Here is a 16,913-nt window from a genome sequence, read left to right on the forward strand (position 1 = left end):
GTAACGAGATAAATTAAACGGCGTTTGGTAATTTAAAACGGCGTGTAATTATTTCACGTGAAAAGCCGCCGAACCGAAAAGCGTAATTTAAAATAAATAGAGGGACCGAAGATTTAAGTATTGGTGAGGAAACTTCCGATGGGGAATTAAATTAGCTCGTAGGAAATTTATTACAGGGAGTTGTTGGCTAATTAGCCGGCTGAACAACGTGATTGTATCATCAAATTTTTCATTTTATTTGATCTCGCAGAGCGTACAGAAGCATTACATCGGAATCTACTTTTAGAGTCCTACAGATCGATCGTCATCGCGTTCGCTGTAGAGTCATCAGAAAATCCAACGTGTATTGCTCATCTGCGATACAGAGAATGAGCCGAAATTAAATTTCGCAGTTTCACCAGGCTCGCTGAAATAAATCTACACATTGTTGGAATTATTATTCTCGCATCGGATAACGAATTTTTGCAATGTTAATTTAATTCCCTCTTTTAATGTCCCCGTCTATTTAATATCCTTAATAATTATTATTTAATAATCCCAGAAACTTCAATAAAAATCACTCAGGATTAATGAAATAAAGTTTTGAATTATTTTGTTTCACATGAATTGCTAAAAGTCCACATTTTGAATCCCCTAGGCGCTGTTGCCAGCACATAAACCAATAATTCCCTAGCCTTAAACTGCCACGGATTCGTGAAAGGTCGTTTAATATTTTTTGATTTTGCCCGAGCCCCATGAATCATGCGTTTAATTAAACATCTTATAGAAGAAGAGAAGAAATTTTAATTTTGTAGTGTAAGAAATACGTCGTGCTGCAAAAGTATCCAAACGTAACCTCACATTTACTAGATTCAGAGCTAAAAAATCAACTTTTCGTTTGAATAAAGATTAAAATAGATATTTACTGTATAGATGGACTTATAAAAATAACATTTTCACTAGACCACCACTCTGTCCCCAAACATTCTATTTATAAATCAAATCTATAGCTTGCCACACACTGAATATCCAGAGACAAGCCAGCAATTTATGAAACACAAAATTTCCTGGACTGAAAAACTGAAAAATCTCAAGCTGAAAAACCATTAATTTACTTAAGCTTCTGTCACGAAGGAATCCCAATATTATAATGTCTGAAACTGTTAAACATAACCTCACATTTTTTACACCTGAAGCTAAAAAGGAAATCAACTTTTCATTTGAATATGGGTCCAAACAATTCTGCTCTACATAGTAAAAAATCCCCTAGAATTTAATATCGTAAGTAACCTGCACTGTTATGAATTTATAATCCAATAATTCTCTAGTTTGCCACTTTGCGAATCCCTGTGGATAGCCACCAATTCATAAAACAAGAATTCCCCAAACTGCTAGACTCAGAATTGAAAATTTTTCCTTCTCAACCCTACGAACTATCAATTTACTCAAGCATCTAACTTGAAGGAATCTCGATGCAGAGTGCCGGAAACTGACAAACATAACCACACATTTCCTGAACTTGGATCTAAAAAAGTCAACCCGTCCATTTGAATTAAGTTCCAAATAATTCTGTTCTGCATTGATGCAATTATAAAACAGAATTTCCCCCAGAATTCAACATTGTGAATCTCGTAAAACCAGGTTAACAAATAAACAAAAACTTCCCTAACCTGTTTTACTGTGAATCCCCGAAAGATAGCCACCGATTCATGAAACCGAAATTCCCTAGATTCATAAAATTGCCTGAATTCATATTTCAATAGCACCCCCGCGTTGGTTAACACTCCGAAGTCCCTAAATAATGCCCATTTAACACATTTCCTCACCTACCTCTAAGCTTTTGGGTCCTTGAGGAAACGAAAGTCAGTCATCATCTTGCCAAGGTGCATGGGATGAGTATGAGCCCTCATGTGCATGTGATGCATGTGATCAACAGGTCCTACGGCGGCAGCCCTTATCGCCTGTTGATTGCAGTTGCAGGTCATCCCTTCGCTTTGATGAGTGCAATGAGGCACCTTGACGATAGTTGGCTCAGGAACGACCACCATGGGCTTGGAGGGCACGACAACCAGTTTATCCTTGCAAACTGGGGGCACTGGGACCAGCTTAATGGTCTCGATCACCTGAGTCTGCGGTTCTACGATCCTCTCGGGCTGGGGCTGGGGCTTTACAGTGACCACTTCGGGGACTGGAGTCGGTGCTGGGACCTCGACTCTCCTTTCTATGATCTGCACCTTCGACTCCTGAGGGCAAGGTTGAGATGGCTGGATGATCTGCAGAGTCTGCACCAAAGGGACCACCTGCTGGTGCATCATCTGCTGGGGAACCACCTGTTGGGGCACCACCTGCTGGGGAACCACGAACGACTGCTGGGGCACCACGTATGCCTGAGGATGGAAAACTATTTCATAACACACACAAGCTCCGTCGGTACGAATTTTTAAGAACTATCAATTAGCGTTGAAGTTTGGAGATCGGTACTACGCCAACAGAATTCACAGTGGCGATGAAATCAACGATATGGCGGAATAGCAGAGTTGGACATTATACAAGTAGAATTTCATTTGAACAATTCGAATAAATTTTATGAATATTTTTTCGTACAGTTTGAAAATAAATTTTACGGATAAAATTTTATTCGACTAATCTTTCGAATAAATTATTCAAATATAACTTTATTCAAATAACGAATTCAAATAATGATTTGAATAAAGTTTTATTCAAATAATGATTCGCGAATAAAGTTTCTTTCAAATAATGATTCGAGTAAAGTTTTATTCGAATTATGTTACATTCAAATAATGATTCGAATAAATTCTCGAATAACGTTTCGAAGACATCCTTTGAATCAATTTTTCGAATAAATTCTTCGAATCACCGAGAAATTAAGTGTTACTGTAACCATAAGCGATAAAAAAAACTTCGAACGCATAAGTTCTCCCTTTAAATTATACAAATAATTACAAAGACTTATGACACAAAATGGAGAATTACGTGTACATTTTCATCGATCGAAATTAACAATCGATGAATTATTTACTAAATGAGAGCTCTTACGAAAAACGAACAACTTTTGTCGAAAACTTTAAATCTCTCACGATTCTCAAGAAATAACACAAAATCAAGATACATGCAGATCATAGTGAATTTATGCGTCGAGAGAAGCATGGTAAATTAGAAAGCACGACGCAATTGCTACCTGAGGAGCCTGGAAGACTCCCAGAGACTGCACAGGCTGCGGGGCCTGCTGGAAGCTGTAACTCTGCATCTTTGGCGCCACCTGCGATTGTTGCACCACGCTCAGGCCCTGCATTTTCATCTGCGACCCATCCTGAGACACCTGCTGTCCATTTTGAGCACCTGGACGGATCTCCACGCAGAAGGACGCCTGCTTCTTCAGCCTGTCCTTCTCAGCACCCGCATCCTCCAAATGGAAATCCTTGGGACTGATCGCCGAGGATTCGGCCATCTTGGTCTCCAGTTTGCCAGCTGGCATTGCTTGCACTGCCATCGCAGCTACCAACAAACCGCACAGACATGCTGTTAACGAATTCATCGATGTAGAATCGGTTGAACAATCGTAGCGAACTGAATGCTTGGACGATTTGGCTGGCTTTTAAACCGATTTTTCGGTGTGACGACACCGCTCACGCACTTTTTTCCGGAACGCAATAGTGCTGAGCGTGCCGAATTCCGACGTAGAGCAGCACGGGCGGGGACTGGCTTCGGGAAATGAGGATGAGGGCGAGAATAAGAATAAGAATGAATCTGAGAATGAGACTGAAAATGGGACTGAGAATGGGGCTGAAAATGAGGCTGAGAATGGGATTGAGAATAGGTCTGAGAATGGGTCTGAGAATGGGTCTGAAACCGAGAATGGGACTCAGATTAAGACTGAGTGTAAGACTGTGAATGGGAGTGAGTCTGAGAATGGGGCTAAGAATGAGACTGAGACTTAGACTGAGACTTAGACTGAGGCTGAGAATGAAATTGTATGTACAATAGTCGGAACGATGGTATTTCGAGAGAGCCGCTGTTTCTGTAGTAAATAGGAGAAAGTTGAACAAGGTAATTTTACATTGTGTGTCAAGCTCAAACGTCGGGGAGTGTGATCTTTTTTCCAAGGAGTACGTCCCTGCACTTGCAAAGTACACTTTTCTGTCGAATGAACGCTGCGGTTTTATTTACTTATTGTTAGCTTGCTTCTTTACGACGGCCTGAGGAGGGTTTGTTCAGAAAGTTGAACATGTTAATGTTTACGGTGATATTTTGGAAATGTCAACGCTAGTTATACAGGGTGTTCTATTTAAGACAAGCCTCTTAAATTATCTTGTCAAGGAGTTATTATAATTTTTATCGAGTTTTCATATAATTGTAATTACTAAACTGCGGATCTTTATGCAAAATATCAATTTTCCAACACGGTTGTAAGAAATATCTACATTGTGTAAAAATAAATTGTTTCTTGGAATAGTTTTGATAAGTCGAAAACAGTGTGACACATTTTTGCCATAAATGCATAAAAGTCTGCAGTCTGATAATTACAGTATATTCAGTATATTCGACACGGTATATTCGAATTACAGTATATTCGAATGTATTGGATACTTGTATTTATTGTAAATCATAATTAAATTACAATTTTTGTTCTGAAGATAATGGTAGTAAATTATAAGAGATACAATTAAATGTGCTATTAAAAGTTGCAACATCAAATGAAGGAAAAGAATTAAGATCATTCAAATACAGTTCCTACACAATTTTTATTGAAATCGTGCCCAAAGTAACTTGAAAATTACAGTAATAATAACATTGAGGTTACCGCAAATTTTTAATAAATATCAATAATTGAAATCAAAGTTCTGATTGAAATTAATTGATTGAAATATCAATGATATTAAATCACAATTAACTTACAATGAAAGTTGCTGTTAAAAGTTATAATATTAAAGAAGCCAAAAAGAAAAGTCATAGTCTTTTATATGATTTTCATTGTAAGTGTGCCCAAGTTAGTAAGATTGAATATTACAATCGTACTTATATATAAAGTGAAATAATATCGAATTTTCAATTAACATTTATAATCACAATTGAGTTACAATTCCAAAAACAAGAAACAAGTATAATAAATCAGATACTGACAAAATTTATCAACGAATCCATTGTCAAAAATTTGCCAATAAAGGCCGGTATAAACAATGTTTAAAAAAACATCCGTCCAATGAAAGCTTCCACAATTTCCACAAAGTCTTCGTTCAAAATACGTCCGAATTCATGAAAGAAACCAATTTAAATAATAAAAATAATAATAATTGCTTATAACGTTGCTAATAATATTTTCTCAACAATTAAATACGGAATCACGGGAATTGGCACGGAATCGCGGTAAAGGTCGCCCGCGTCGCGTTTCAAGGCCCGTATTTAACAAACAACGTTGCAAATAACGATTGCAAAGCCATATTTCGGCAGGCGGTGGTTTCTGCTGGCACAAGTTATTTGCAGCTTCATCGTATTTCGACATCGCGGCGAGCCGAATTTAGGGCACTTTTGACCGTTCTTGCCGGCAACACACTTTCATTATCGTCAGCATATTATGGTTGCGTTCCCTTTATCCCGGCGCGGCGCGGCGCCGTTCGCGCTTGTTTTCATACACCGACAATACGTAACGCACAATACATTACGGTAGACGCCGGCGATTTAATAATGCCGGCAGAGGAGGTGGCATTCATGGAGTTCTTTCGCAAGTGCAAAATATTCATGGAATATTGACCACGGAGCCGCTTCTGCTCCAATTTCAATTAAAGCGTTCCGCACGTCGAGCACGTTTCACCGCCAACAACCCAATAAACTAATTATTAATTGCTGGACCAAATCGTAAACGAGCGCTTTTTCTCCAAGAACGTTGATTCTCGTTCGATTTTTAAAGAGATCGCAGTCGCTCGGTGTCCGGGTGCTTCGTACACCCCCCTACAAAAGTATCAGAAGGCTTGCAGAAAATTCGATAGGAAATTGCCTGAATTATTTTAACTTATTCTTAAATTTACTTCTTCTTTATTTCTTCTTTATTTTCCATGTTTGTTTATTTTTAATATTATAATTTATGCTAAATAAATATAGTCCCAATACTTTTGGACGAGGATGTACATTATTTTGTAACGCTCAATGTGCTCTAGAAGAATGCACTGTAACGTGCACTGTAGGGTAAGGGTCCCAATTACCGACACATTAAGCATGATTTTTTGTTCATCTGTTGCATATATATATATATAAATACTTGTAGAAAGCATAAATTTGATGTGAAATTAATGAAGAATAAAAATAATGCAGATGTCCCAATTACCGACACTTGAAAAAGCTACTTGTACCAATTATTTTGACCAAAACACCGATAAGATATTCATTTTCGAAATTATTTATACAAAAATTAACTGTTAATTCTAACGTATCCAACTTAAGTGAAACTATTAAATTATATTAATTGCATCATTAACACTTTGACTACGTCACCTGTATGCGAGTGACAAAATTATTTAAAATCTAATTTCTATGCTCATTCATAAAAGTTTCTTAATTCTATTAAGATTTGCAATAGATAAGAATGTTGAAATAGTAATCGATGTCATATTACTTTGCTTTGCAAGTTTAATTTAATTGATTAATCAATTAAATGATTAATCAAATATATGAAATTTTGAAATGTTTTAGTATTAATAATAAAATTGTTAATATATGAATAATATTAATATTAATAATATTATTAATGAATAACTTTTAAATGATCTAAAAGTATCCCATTCTCGCTGTTTATTTAGGAAAAATTATACGAACGTACGAATATTCTTTTATATAGAAGTGTTTTTCTAAAAATCGGAACAACCAAAACAGAAATTGATCTTCGGTCATTTTTCGAAACGAGAGTAATAAGATCATGGACTTAAAACTTTGTGGACAGATTAGCTGAAGCCGGAATAGTCTGTAAAATTCTTTCCACGCCAGAGGAATGGTTCTGTCGGAAATTATACTGCTTCTTGCAACGCGCTCTCGAAAGATTGCATGGCGGCCATAAAATCAACCTGCTTTGTTCTCCGAACGAGAGGAGAAACAAAAAGATTGTTAATCTGCTGGAGTGTAGCGGTTCCCCGGCGTGGAATATATGAAAAATTCTAAAACAGTACGGTAAAAGAAATGGATAAAGCTGGAAAGGGAAATTTGATTTTTATCAAGAAATGGAGCCGTTGTTTTGTTACTCGAAGTTCTAAGTTTGCGGATGTCAATTCAGTGTTCCGCTCAAATGTTTGTATGCAAAATGGCTGATTGCATTTCGAGGCGAGCAAGTATTTGATTTATTAAAATAGAAATACTTTCAAGAATCGTTTACGCGAATGTCAATTTTATTTTTGGAATGTTTGTTGCGTTAATATATCTTGTCGAAAAATTTAAGTCAAATTTGAATAGTTACGCATAAAATCAATTTTAAAGTATAACAATTAAGACAGCATTTAATTAAAGCATATGTAATGATGCGTATATAGAACAAATAAATAAAGCATAAACAATTATGTTTATACAAAATGAATTTGAAATAAGGCGTCACTAAAATTACATGTAGATATGTATATTTTCGAGAAGACATTAATAATTATGTACATATAGAGTAAATTAGAAATAAAATATGAATAATTGTATAAAATATATCGTATAAAATATACCCTGAATAAAATATAAATAATTACGTATGTGTATATAGAATAAATCGTATAAAAGATATAAATAATTGTGTACATGTAAAAAGAGTTCTAAATGAACTATAAATAATTATGTATATAAACTATAAATATTGAATAAACTCAAAATAAAACTAGATTATTATACACAAAATAAATGAATTGAATGCAACAAATTTAAATTTTGTAATTTTTAATCTAATATTACTGCACATTAAATCTCGTTGAAATACTCATGTTAGATTTCGATGGTAATATATGAGAAAATTTGCGCGATTAAAATCAATGCAGTCTGCAGCAACAACAGTTAGTATGATATGCATGCCAATGTATTCACGCAGAGCGAAGAGAATCTCAATCCACAGGAAATAAAAACCAAACTCACTTTTGTATTCGAAAAAAGCATTCGATTATCGGCTCTAGCTGAATCATTTATATCCGATAACGAAACGAAAATATGACAACGCAGGAGCGAAGGATTAATATTTTTCCAGAACTTCTGGATAACCCTAATCTCACGGAAAGCTTGCAAATTTTGTATCAAACTTCTCATCATTCATTTTATAAAAGTTATTTAAACATTTTATAAGAATTATAGAAACATTTTCTAAGAATTATAACTACATTTTGTAAGAATTACAACTACATTTTGTAAGAATTATAACTACATTTTATTAATCGAGGAAACATTTTCTAAAAATGATAGAAACATGATAAGAGGTATGGAAGTGAGAGACACAGGTTAATTACTTAACACAACGTGGTTTAATAAACATTAGTACAAAACGTGGCTAGCGTGCACATGGGTCCCACAGACTGTGACCATAAGAAACAAGCAGAGTGGTACGCGGTGGACGCGCCGGTGACGCGTCGGCGACGACCTCGGGGCGGCCAGGATGAGGCACTAAGGGATACGAAGATATCCCTAACAAAACATTTAATAAAGATTATAAAAACATCTTACCAAAATTATAAACGCATTTCACAAAAATCATAAAAAATTTTATATACAAAATTATATATTTGATAATCGTCGTATTTATAGAATATCATTCGTAAACAATTCTATTATAACATTATAATATAATTATTTAGTCTAATCGTATTATAATAACATTACAATTATAAAACATATCTAATTAGATATGTCTAATTATAAAATTCGACAGATTTACTTATTATTCATTTAGTTACTCATTTATTATTAGTGCTGGTTCCTAAATTCAAGAAAACATATAAATTAACAAAGGATTAACAGCGTTTTTATTTTATTTTTATAATGAAAAATCTTTTCGATGATAAAGGAAATTCTCCAATTTTAATTTTTGTAATATGATGTACGAGGACGAGAATTTCCATGAATATTGTAATTATGTAATGTATTATTAAGTGTTTTATTCAGTCACGTGGGAACAGAAATGAGAGATTAATGAAATTAAACGGTTAACATTAAAAGAATGGTATCAATGGAATACTGTTCGAGTCATTGCAATTGGAAATTAGATCGTGAGCAGGTATTTATGCAATATTATATAACAGGCCTGTTTTAGGAAATATTTTAAGACATTCGTCCAGATAAAATATTTAACGAAACATTGATTAGGAAATTAAATATGCTACAATTTTTTTAACGACATTAAATTTAAAAAATTAACTGCTATTGGCAGCCTTTATTATACGAACTGGTGTCACAGTCTAAATCAAGCTTTATACGACATACTATTGTGTTCAATAGTACAGATGTAGTATAATTATATACTATATCTGTATTATTGAATACAAAACAGTGTAATAAAAAAATTTAAGTAACTGTAAAAACACTCGAAACTTCAATGCGAAAGTATGGATTGAAATAAAATTATTATTATTATTGTTATTATTATTAATACTGAATATAATCTTATTTATTACACAAATCAATAAACACTGATTACTATATCTGAAAAATACAATAACGATGCTGCTGAACACTACAGGGTACCCCAAAATCTGCTGTATAACTAATACTAATTATACTGCTTGTATAACTAATACTAAGTAATTGTTCCATTATGCAAACGTCCACGTTGTTATAATTAATTCGCATAACCGAAGTTCTACTGTACAAAATAATTATCCAAATAAAATAGACTTTTAAACAATGTCGTACGCCATTATGGTTGTCGGTTTTGCCGCGTCGACGTTACAATTATTAGAACAAGAAATTGATCAAAAACACCAATTAAACATTTTTCAACGTCGACGTTCAGCGTTCGGACGCGGAAAAAAAATTGATTCTTGGATCTGGAGAAGCGAGGACGGTGTTCGTTTGATCAACAAACTGTTGAGAGATTTCAATACACCGTAGATCGAGCCACAGCTGACCGGGCAGAAGTTGGTTTCGTCGGTCGTTTCCGTTCACCTTAAGCTGTTCTGCGATTCCGCGCAGGGATTCTTTCTTTCATCCGCAACGTACGGATACTTTCTCCACCCTCTGTGTGTCTGTAAAACTAAGTCTCAATCTCGGGTTCTTCCTTTCATCGGAAACCATGAACTTTTCTTATCTCCGCCGGGTTTTGATTGGAACTACGCCGTCGGAACAGAGAGAACAGCTGCGACGTAGCACGTGTCAGATCGTTTCTATTAAGGGGACTTATCCAGTTGTCTATCCAAAAGGAACAGCTACATTTTCGCCGTTCATATTGTTGGGAAAACGATCTCGCATTTACTCGTGTGAGTCTTTTTTATTTTTCAACAGATTTTTAATATTTATGATTTTTACAGAACAAATCGCATTGTTCTCAATCATGTCAATTTTTTCGTTGTTTTTAATTTCAGAGTAGTTTAATTTGTTGCGTAAACCGTAGCGAGACACAGCTCATTTTTTAACATCGATATTGTTGTCTTGTCTTTATTTGTGTGAGTTTTCCTATTATTAAGCAGATTTTTAATATTCACGATTTTTTTAAATTAAATCGCATTGTTCCTAATCATGTCTAGTTTTCTTGCCGTTCTTTACTTCGAAGTAGATTAATTTATTGCATAAACCGTAGCGAGACAGAGCTCATATTTTAACTTCGACATTGCTGGAACAATTATTTTGTCTTTACAAAATGCGAGTTTTTTTATTTTGAGTGGATTTTTAATATTTATGATATTTGAAAAACAAATCGCATTGTTCTTAATCGTGTCAACCTTTTTCGTTGTTTTTCACTTCGTTGATTAATAGTTGCAAGAATTATTTTGTTTTAACTTGTACCAAATTTAAACTTTTACGGTGTTTTTTAATGTTTCTGGTTTTTCATTTTGACGTAGACTAGTTTGTTGCATAAATTATAGTGGAACACAGTCCTTGTTTTAACGTCAACATTGTTGCAAGAGTCATTTCCTGTTTCAATAAGTTTTTTGTAGTTTCTTTAATTTTGTAGATATTTTTAAACATTGCAACTTCTACATTATTGGAATAAATTATTTTGTTCTCAATTGTGTCAATTTTGTAACAGTTTGTTGCATAAATCATAACAGGGCACAACTATTTTTTCAAGTCCCGCATTATTAGAAAAATTATTTTGATTTTATTTACATTAAATTTTGTGTCACTTTCAATCGCTCTAATTGTAATATTATTAATTGGACTTGTCTAATGTTTCAATAATCAGTAATCTCTAAAAGCATATAAAATTAATTCGTATACGATAACAGTTATTGTAAATGAATCTGTATTCTATTTGCATAATAACAATAATATTTAATCAAATTTAACGACTATTACAGTATTCATAACTGACGATAAAAATACATGGAAACAGTAATTACTATTCTATTTAAAGTATATAAGAATTCATTATTCTGTTGTAATTCTTTTAAATTCAAATTTTAATATATCAGGATTACCAGCTATACATTATTAACCTTTAAATATGATGTTAGTAAAAATAGTTATCATTGTTTGTAGGGTGCACGTCGAGTATACCCAATACTAAAACTCCGCGATTACAAAATCTCTCGGGTTGTAAGGCCAATTACGCTGAGCGACGGAATTAATTAGTATCGCTGTTCGTCTAATTAAAGATGAACAGCTGTTTTATTTTAACTGACACTTACTGAGCGAACAAGACACAAGACACCAATGGCCGATGACTAATGACACAATGACTCATAATTCATGACCAATGACAAAGAGAAGAATCGGTTTCGAGCTTTTATACCGTTTCGTGGACAGAAGACTAGAAATTGATTGACCAGTGACGCGATGAAAGGGGATGTAAAAGTGACGTAGCACGCAGTGCCGCAGGTAGCAAGAAACACTGGACGGGCGACCGAAGCGGTGCGTGCTAACGACCCTGTTATAAAAAATGCTGCCGATGAGGCGTGCTTTACTCGAAAATGCAGAAATGACTTTATTGCCGGAAAGAAGACGGCTCGAAAAAATCATAAACTTAGAAACTGCAATTGTTCCGCGTTAAAAGTATTATAGAAGCTATCTATATTAATAAAGCATACGCGGCTCGACCGCTTGACCCAATACCGTCGGGGCATAAGCATACAAAAGATTCCGAAAATTACCAAACGACACCATCTGTACTGCAAGCGTCTTTCCACACACAAATAAGCGACCGTAACGATAGTATCTAATTATCCGAAAAGCCGTTATTTCCTGCCTGTAAGGTAATGAAAGTACATGTTTCAAAGCTCTTAGGTTTTTATATTTATAAATTACAGTAGGCATAATCTTATGTGTGCCTAACGCATTTGCACATAAGCCAATTGTAATTCTATCTTTTTTCGCCTCATGTCCACTAAGACTTTTTGTTCCGCGTTAAAAGTATATAGAAGCTACCTATAGTAATAAAGCATACGTGGCTCGACCGCTCGACCCAACACCGTCCCTACCATACAATAGATTCCGAAAATTACCAAACGACTCTATCTGTACTGCAAGCGTCTTTCCACAAACAAATAAGCGACCGTAATAATAGTATCTAATTATACCGAAAAGCCGTTATTTCCTGCCTGTAATATTTCCTTCAACGCTGCCTACATCTGGTCGCCAAAATTCTCTCACCGTCACGTATTCCCGTTACCTTCTCCACAACTCCGATTACCCAAGGCAATATCTTTTTCCCCAGTCTTATTACCTACGACGATCAACCTTCGAGACAGGCGGATTCTTTGCGAGATTCACTCGCACGTACGATTCATACCTGCAAGTGACTATTAGTTCGGGGTGGTCACTTTTTCCCTTGTTCACAATTTTTTAACCGATCATTCTAGATCCGGATAACTTGAAAAAACATTGAATCCGAGTGTCTCATTAAAAACTTCACACCGCTAACGATTCTTCTTAAAAAACAAAACAGACAACGAACGGACAGATAATAACCAGACATCAACGCGTAAAGACTTCGGTCAAGATTACATCGATAGTCTCACCATCAACTCAATTCATTCTAAGCCAAGTACAGTTAGTCACCCTAGCGTTAAAAATTGTTATGTTATGTTAAAACATAGTGTTATTGATATCAGTCAGTGTTAAAACCATTCTTTATCAATCTACTATCCGTATCACTCGAAAGAGTCATAGGGAATCGCGCAGACTCGGTGTCATACACGATTGAATCGGAGACTTACGACCTCCGTAGATCTAACAGTTCACTGTTCGATCTTATCGGGAAAACGTGAATAAACAGCACTAAAGAAGGCTATGGCTCTACGAAATTGAAAGCCTAATGAGTGACCTTTTGTCGATTGCACGTCGTTCGATTCCCCATTAATAAAATGATTTTTTAGGGATTTCTGCTAGAAATAATCGTTTCTATTATTAAGGTCTTTGTACAATACAATAAAAACTGGTCATGCTGATTAACAATTTAATCATTAACAATTTAACAATTTAACAATCAACTGATTAACAATTTATAACAAATTAATTAAGAACTATAATTCTCTTAAATTCGAAGCTAAATGCACAAGAATTGTCATCAATACGTTTTTAGCCTCCAAATTTCATATTACAAAAAGCAGCCATCATTATTTCACCGGTGAAAAATAATTCTCATTATTGAAAGTGACAATTGCCAAACTAATGAATCTAATCCCGACTACTAAGAATTGAAATTGCCAATCTGTTAAATATAATCCCCATTATTGAAAGTGACAATTGCCAAAGTATTAAAAATAATTCCCAATATTGAAAGTGATAATTGCCAATCTAGTCAAAATAATCCCCACTATTGAAAACAGTAATTGCCAATCTATTAAATGTAATCTTCACTATTGAAAATAACAGTTGCCAATCTATTAAAAATAATTCCCAGTATTGAAAGTATAAATTGCCAATCTATTAAAAATAATTCCCAATATTGAAAGCGACAATTTCCAATCTAGTCAAAATAATTCCCAATATTGAAAGAGACAATTTCTAATCTAGTCAAAATAATTCCTAATGTTGAAAGTAATAGTTGCCAATCCTTTAAAAATAATTCCCAACATTGAAAGTAACTAGTAAAGTAACTAACTTACATAATAAAAATAATATCCACTATAAAACACAATTGCCAATCCACTAAAAATAATATCCACTATTTTAAAGTAACAATTACTAAAAGTAATCCCCATTATTCCCATTAAAAGCAAAAACCACCAACTCTGTGAAAATAATTCACTAGACTCTTTCTATTGTAGTCTTCGGACTGTCGAGTAACAGGCATGATATCGATCTCCAGAGTTTGTGTGGTCATTTCCTCCGGCAGATCATAATCGATATGACTTAGGAATATCCCGTCGTTCGCGTTCATTGGAACATTTTTTTCATCCACGGTATCCTTCTTCTCCTTAGCCTCGTCATCAATTTGTCAGCCAACCTCATGTTCCTAAACTGATCGCCTTGGCCGAACCTGTTAGCCATCTTGAAGTCCTTGGGCTGAGCATCTTGATGCTGCCGGAACCTACCAGCCATCTTAGAGTCCCTAAGTTGATTCCCTTGGACATGTACAAGCTCGTGAGTCATTCTAGGGTCCTGAAGTTGATTATGGTTTTGCGCCATCCTCGACTCCCTGGACTGGTTCCCTGGCAATACGCTAAGTCTCTGCGCCATTCTGCTGTCCCGAGTTTGATCTTTCTGAGGTTTACCGACTCTGAGGTCCCTAGACTGATCTTCCAGCAACTCGACAAGTCCCTGGCTCAACACAGCCCCAAGATGTTGACTTTTCTGGGGTTCGCTTGGTCTATCGGTAATCCTGGATTCCTTGGATCGATCAACTCGGTTCTATTCAACTGTACTGCTGGTCTCCTAAGATCGAAAACGTCTGTCCTCGAATCAAACTGTTTTCTGGGATAGTCCGAGTGGTAAAGAGGAACAGGATCCTCCTCACTGGAGTCGTCGTCGTATTTGTCAGCTCGGAGGATCATCGATGTTCCCGTATTAAAGTCCTCGAAAATTGATTTCGATGGATCAGATAGATCATAGTTGAGGAATCCACGATTCACCGATGTGAAATTAGGCTCTGCCGGATCGAAGAGGTCGAGCTTCCTCAATTGAGCCTTGGAGCCTAGGTCAAGGGGTTGAAATGGTCCACTGGAGCCTGAGCGAAGGGGTTGAAATGGTCCATTGTTGCCTGGGTCAAGGGGTTGAAACGGTCCATTGAGGCCTGGGTCAAGGGGTTGAAACATTCCATTGGAGCCTGGGCGAAGGGGTTGAAACGGTCCATTGGAACCTGGACCAAGGGGTTGAAATTGTCCATTGGAGCCTGGACCAAAGAATTGAAACGGTCCATTGGAGCCTGAGCCAAGGGGTTGAAATGGTCCTTTGAAGCCTGAGCCAAGGAGTTGAAATAGTCCTTTGGAGCCTAGGCTAAGGGATTGAAATAGTCCTTTGGAGCCTGGGACAAGAGGTTGAAATGATGCACTGGAATCTGGGCCAAGGAGTTGAAACGGTGCGTTGGAGCCAGGGCCAAGGGATTGAAATAGTCCTTTGGAGCCTGGGCCTAGGAGTTGAAATGGTGCATTGGAGCAGGGCTAAGGAGTTGAAATATTCCTTTGGAGCCTGGGCTAAGGAGTTGAAATAGTCCTTTGGAGCCTGGGCCAAGGGGTTGAAATGGTGCACTGGAATCTGGATCAAGGGGTTGAAACGGTGCATTGGAGCCAGGGCCAAGGGGTTGAAATGGTGCATTGTAGCCTGGGCCAAGGGGTTGAAATGGTGCACTGGAATCTGGGCCAAGTAGTTGAAACGGTGCGTTGGAGCCAGGGCCAAAGGGTTGAAATGGTGCATAGGAGCCTGGGCCAAGGAGTTGAAATAGTCTTTTGGAGTCTGGGTCAAGGGGTTGAAACGGCGCTACAGGTGGTTTCGACATTTTTATATTGCTAAAAGGGGAGGCTGGAGCAGGAGCCAGGTCAGGATAGATGTCCCAGGACTGGAGAGCGCGGGATACCTCGCGTCCGCCGGCGCCTCAGGCCCTGCCGATTTCTGCGCCACCTCTGCCTCGAGCGGCTCCGTAATATGGATTATAGGAATTGACTGATAAGGGGTTGGTGCGGTATTTGGGTTGATGGGACCGTCCTTTGCCGCTGTACCATAGTGTAGATTCTGCATCATCGTGACGTGCAACCCTTGAGAATGGCAACGAGACCCTGAAACGAAATCAAAAAGTTCCTAGATTTCAAAACGGAACGAGGTGCCTAGATCTCGATCGATGTGTAATGAAAAACAGTAAACCTGAAACGGGATATAACGAAAATCCCTAGATTGCAAGCAAGAATCATCGAAATCATTGCATCTCAAATATAGATATTATAATAATCCCTATACCTTAAATTGAACATCATCAAAGTGTCTAGATCTCTCATACAGAAAATAATGTAAATTCCTAGATCGCAGACAAGATTTCCCATATTCAAAGGGAACATCATGAAAGTCCCTAGATTACAGCTATAATTATGCTTTTTAAACGGTATATAAAAAAGTCTCTAGTATGCAAACGAAATATCATCAAAGTCTCTAAATCTAAAGAAAATTAGCGTAAAAATCTATGTATCATCCAACGGAATATCTTTAAAGTCCCTAGATCACAAATGGAGCAAAATCAAAGTCCTCAAACAGAAAATAACAAAAATTTCTAGACCGAAAACAAGGCATCATCAAAGTCCCTGCATGTCAAATAGAACATTGTAATCATATCATGGAAGCCCCTAAATTACAAATGAAGAAGAATCAAAGTCTCTAGTCCTCATACA

General features: G+C 36.2%; 1 protein-coding gene across 1 annotated transcript; it reads right to left on the bottom strand.

Annotated features, from left to right (window-relative positions):
- Positions 1-212: 212 nt before the first annotated feature.
- Positions 213-16,275, bottom strand: LOC143262210 (uncharacterized). Its single transcript, XM_076528080.1, has 6 exons — positions 16,112-16,275; positions 14,546-14,908; positions 3,635-3,915; positions 3,179-3,519; positions 1,810-2,366; positions 213-354 (listed from the first exon to the last, which is right to left on the bottom strand). Exons 1-5 carry the CDS (start codon positions 16,273-16,275, stop codon positions 1,812-1,814), a joined length of 1,704 nt encoding a protein of 567 aa, XP_076384195.1. The 3' UTR covers positions 213-354; positions 1,810-1,811.
- Positions 16,276-16,913: the final 638 nt, after the last annotated feature.

Source organism: Megalopta genalis, unplaced genomic scaffold, assembly GCF_051020955.1.
Source record: "Megalopta genalis isolate 19385.01 unplaced genomic scaffold, iyMegGena1_principal scaffold0097, whole genome shotgun sequence".
NCBI classification, from domain to species: domain Eukaryota; kingdom Metazoa; phylum Arthropoda; class Insecta; order Hymenoptera; family Halictidae; genus Megalopta; species Megalopta genalis.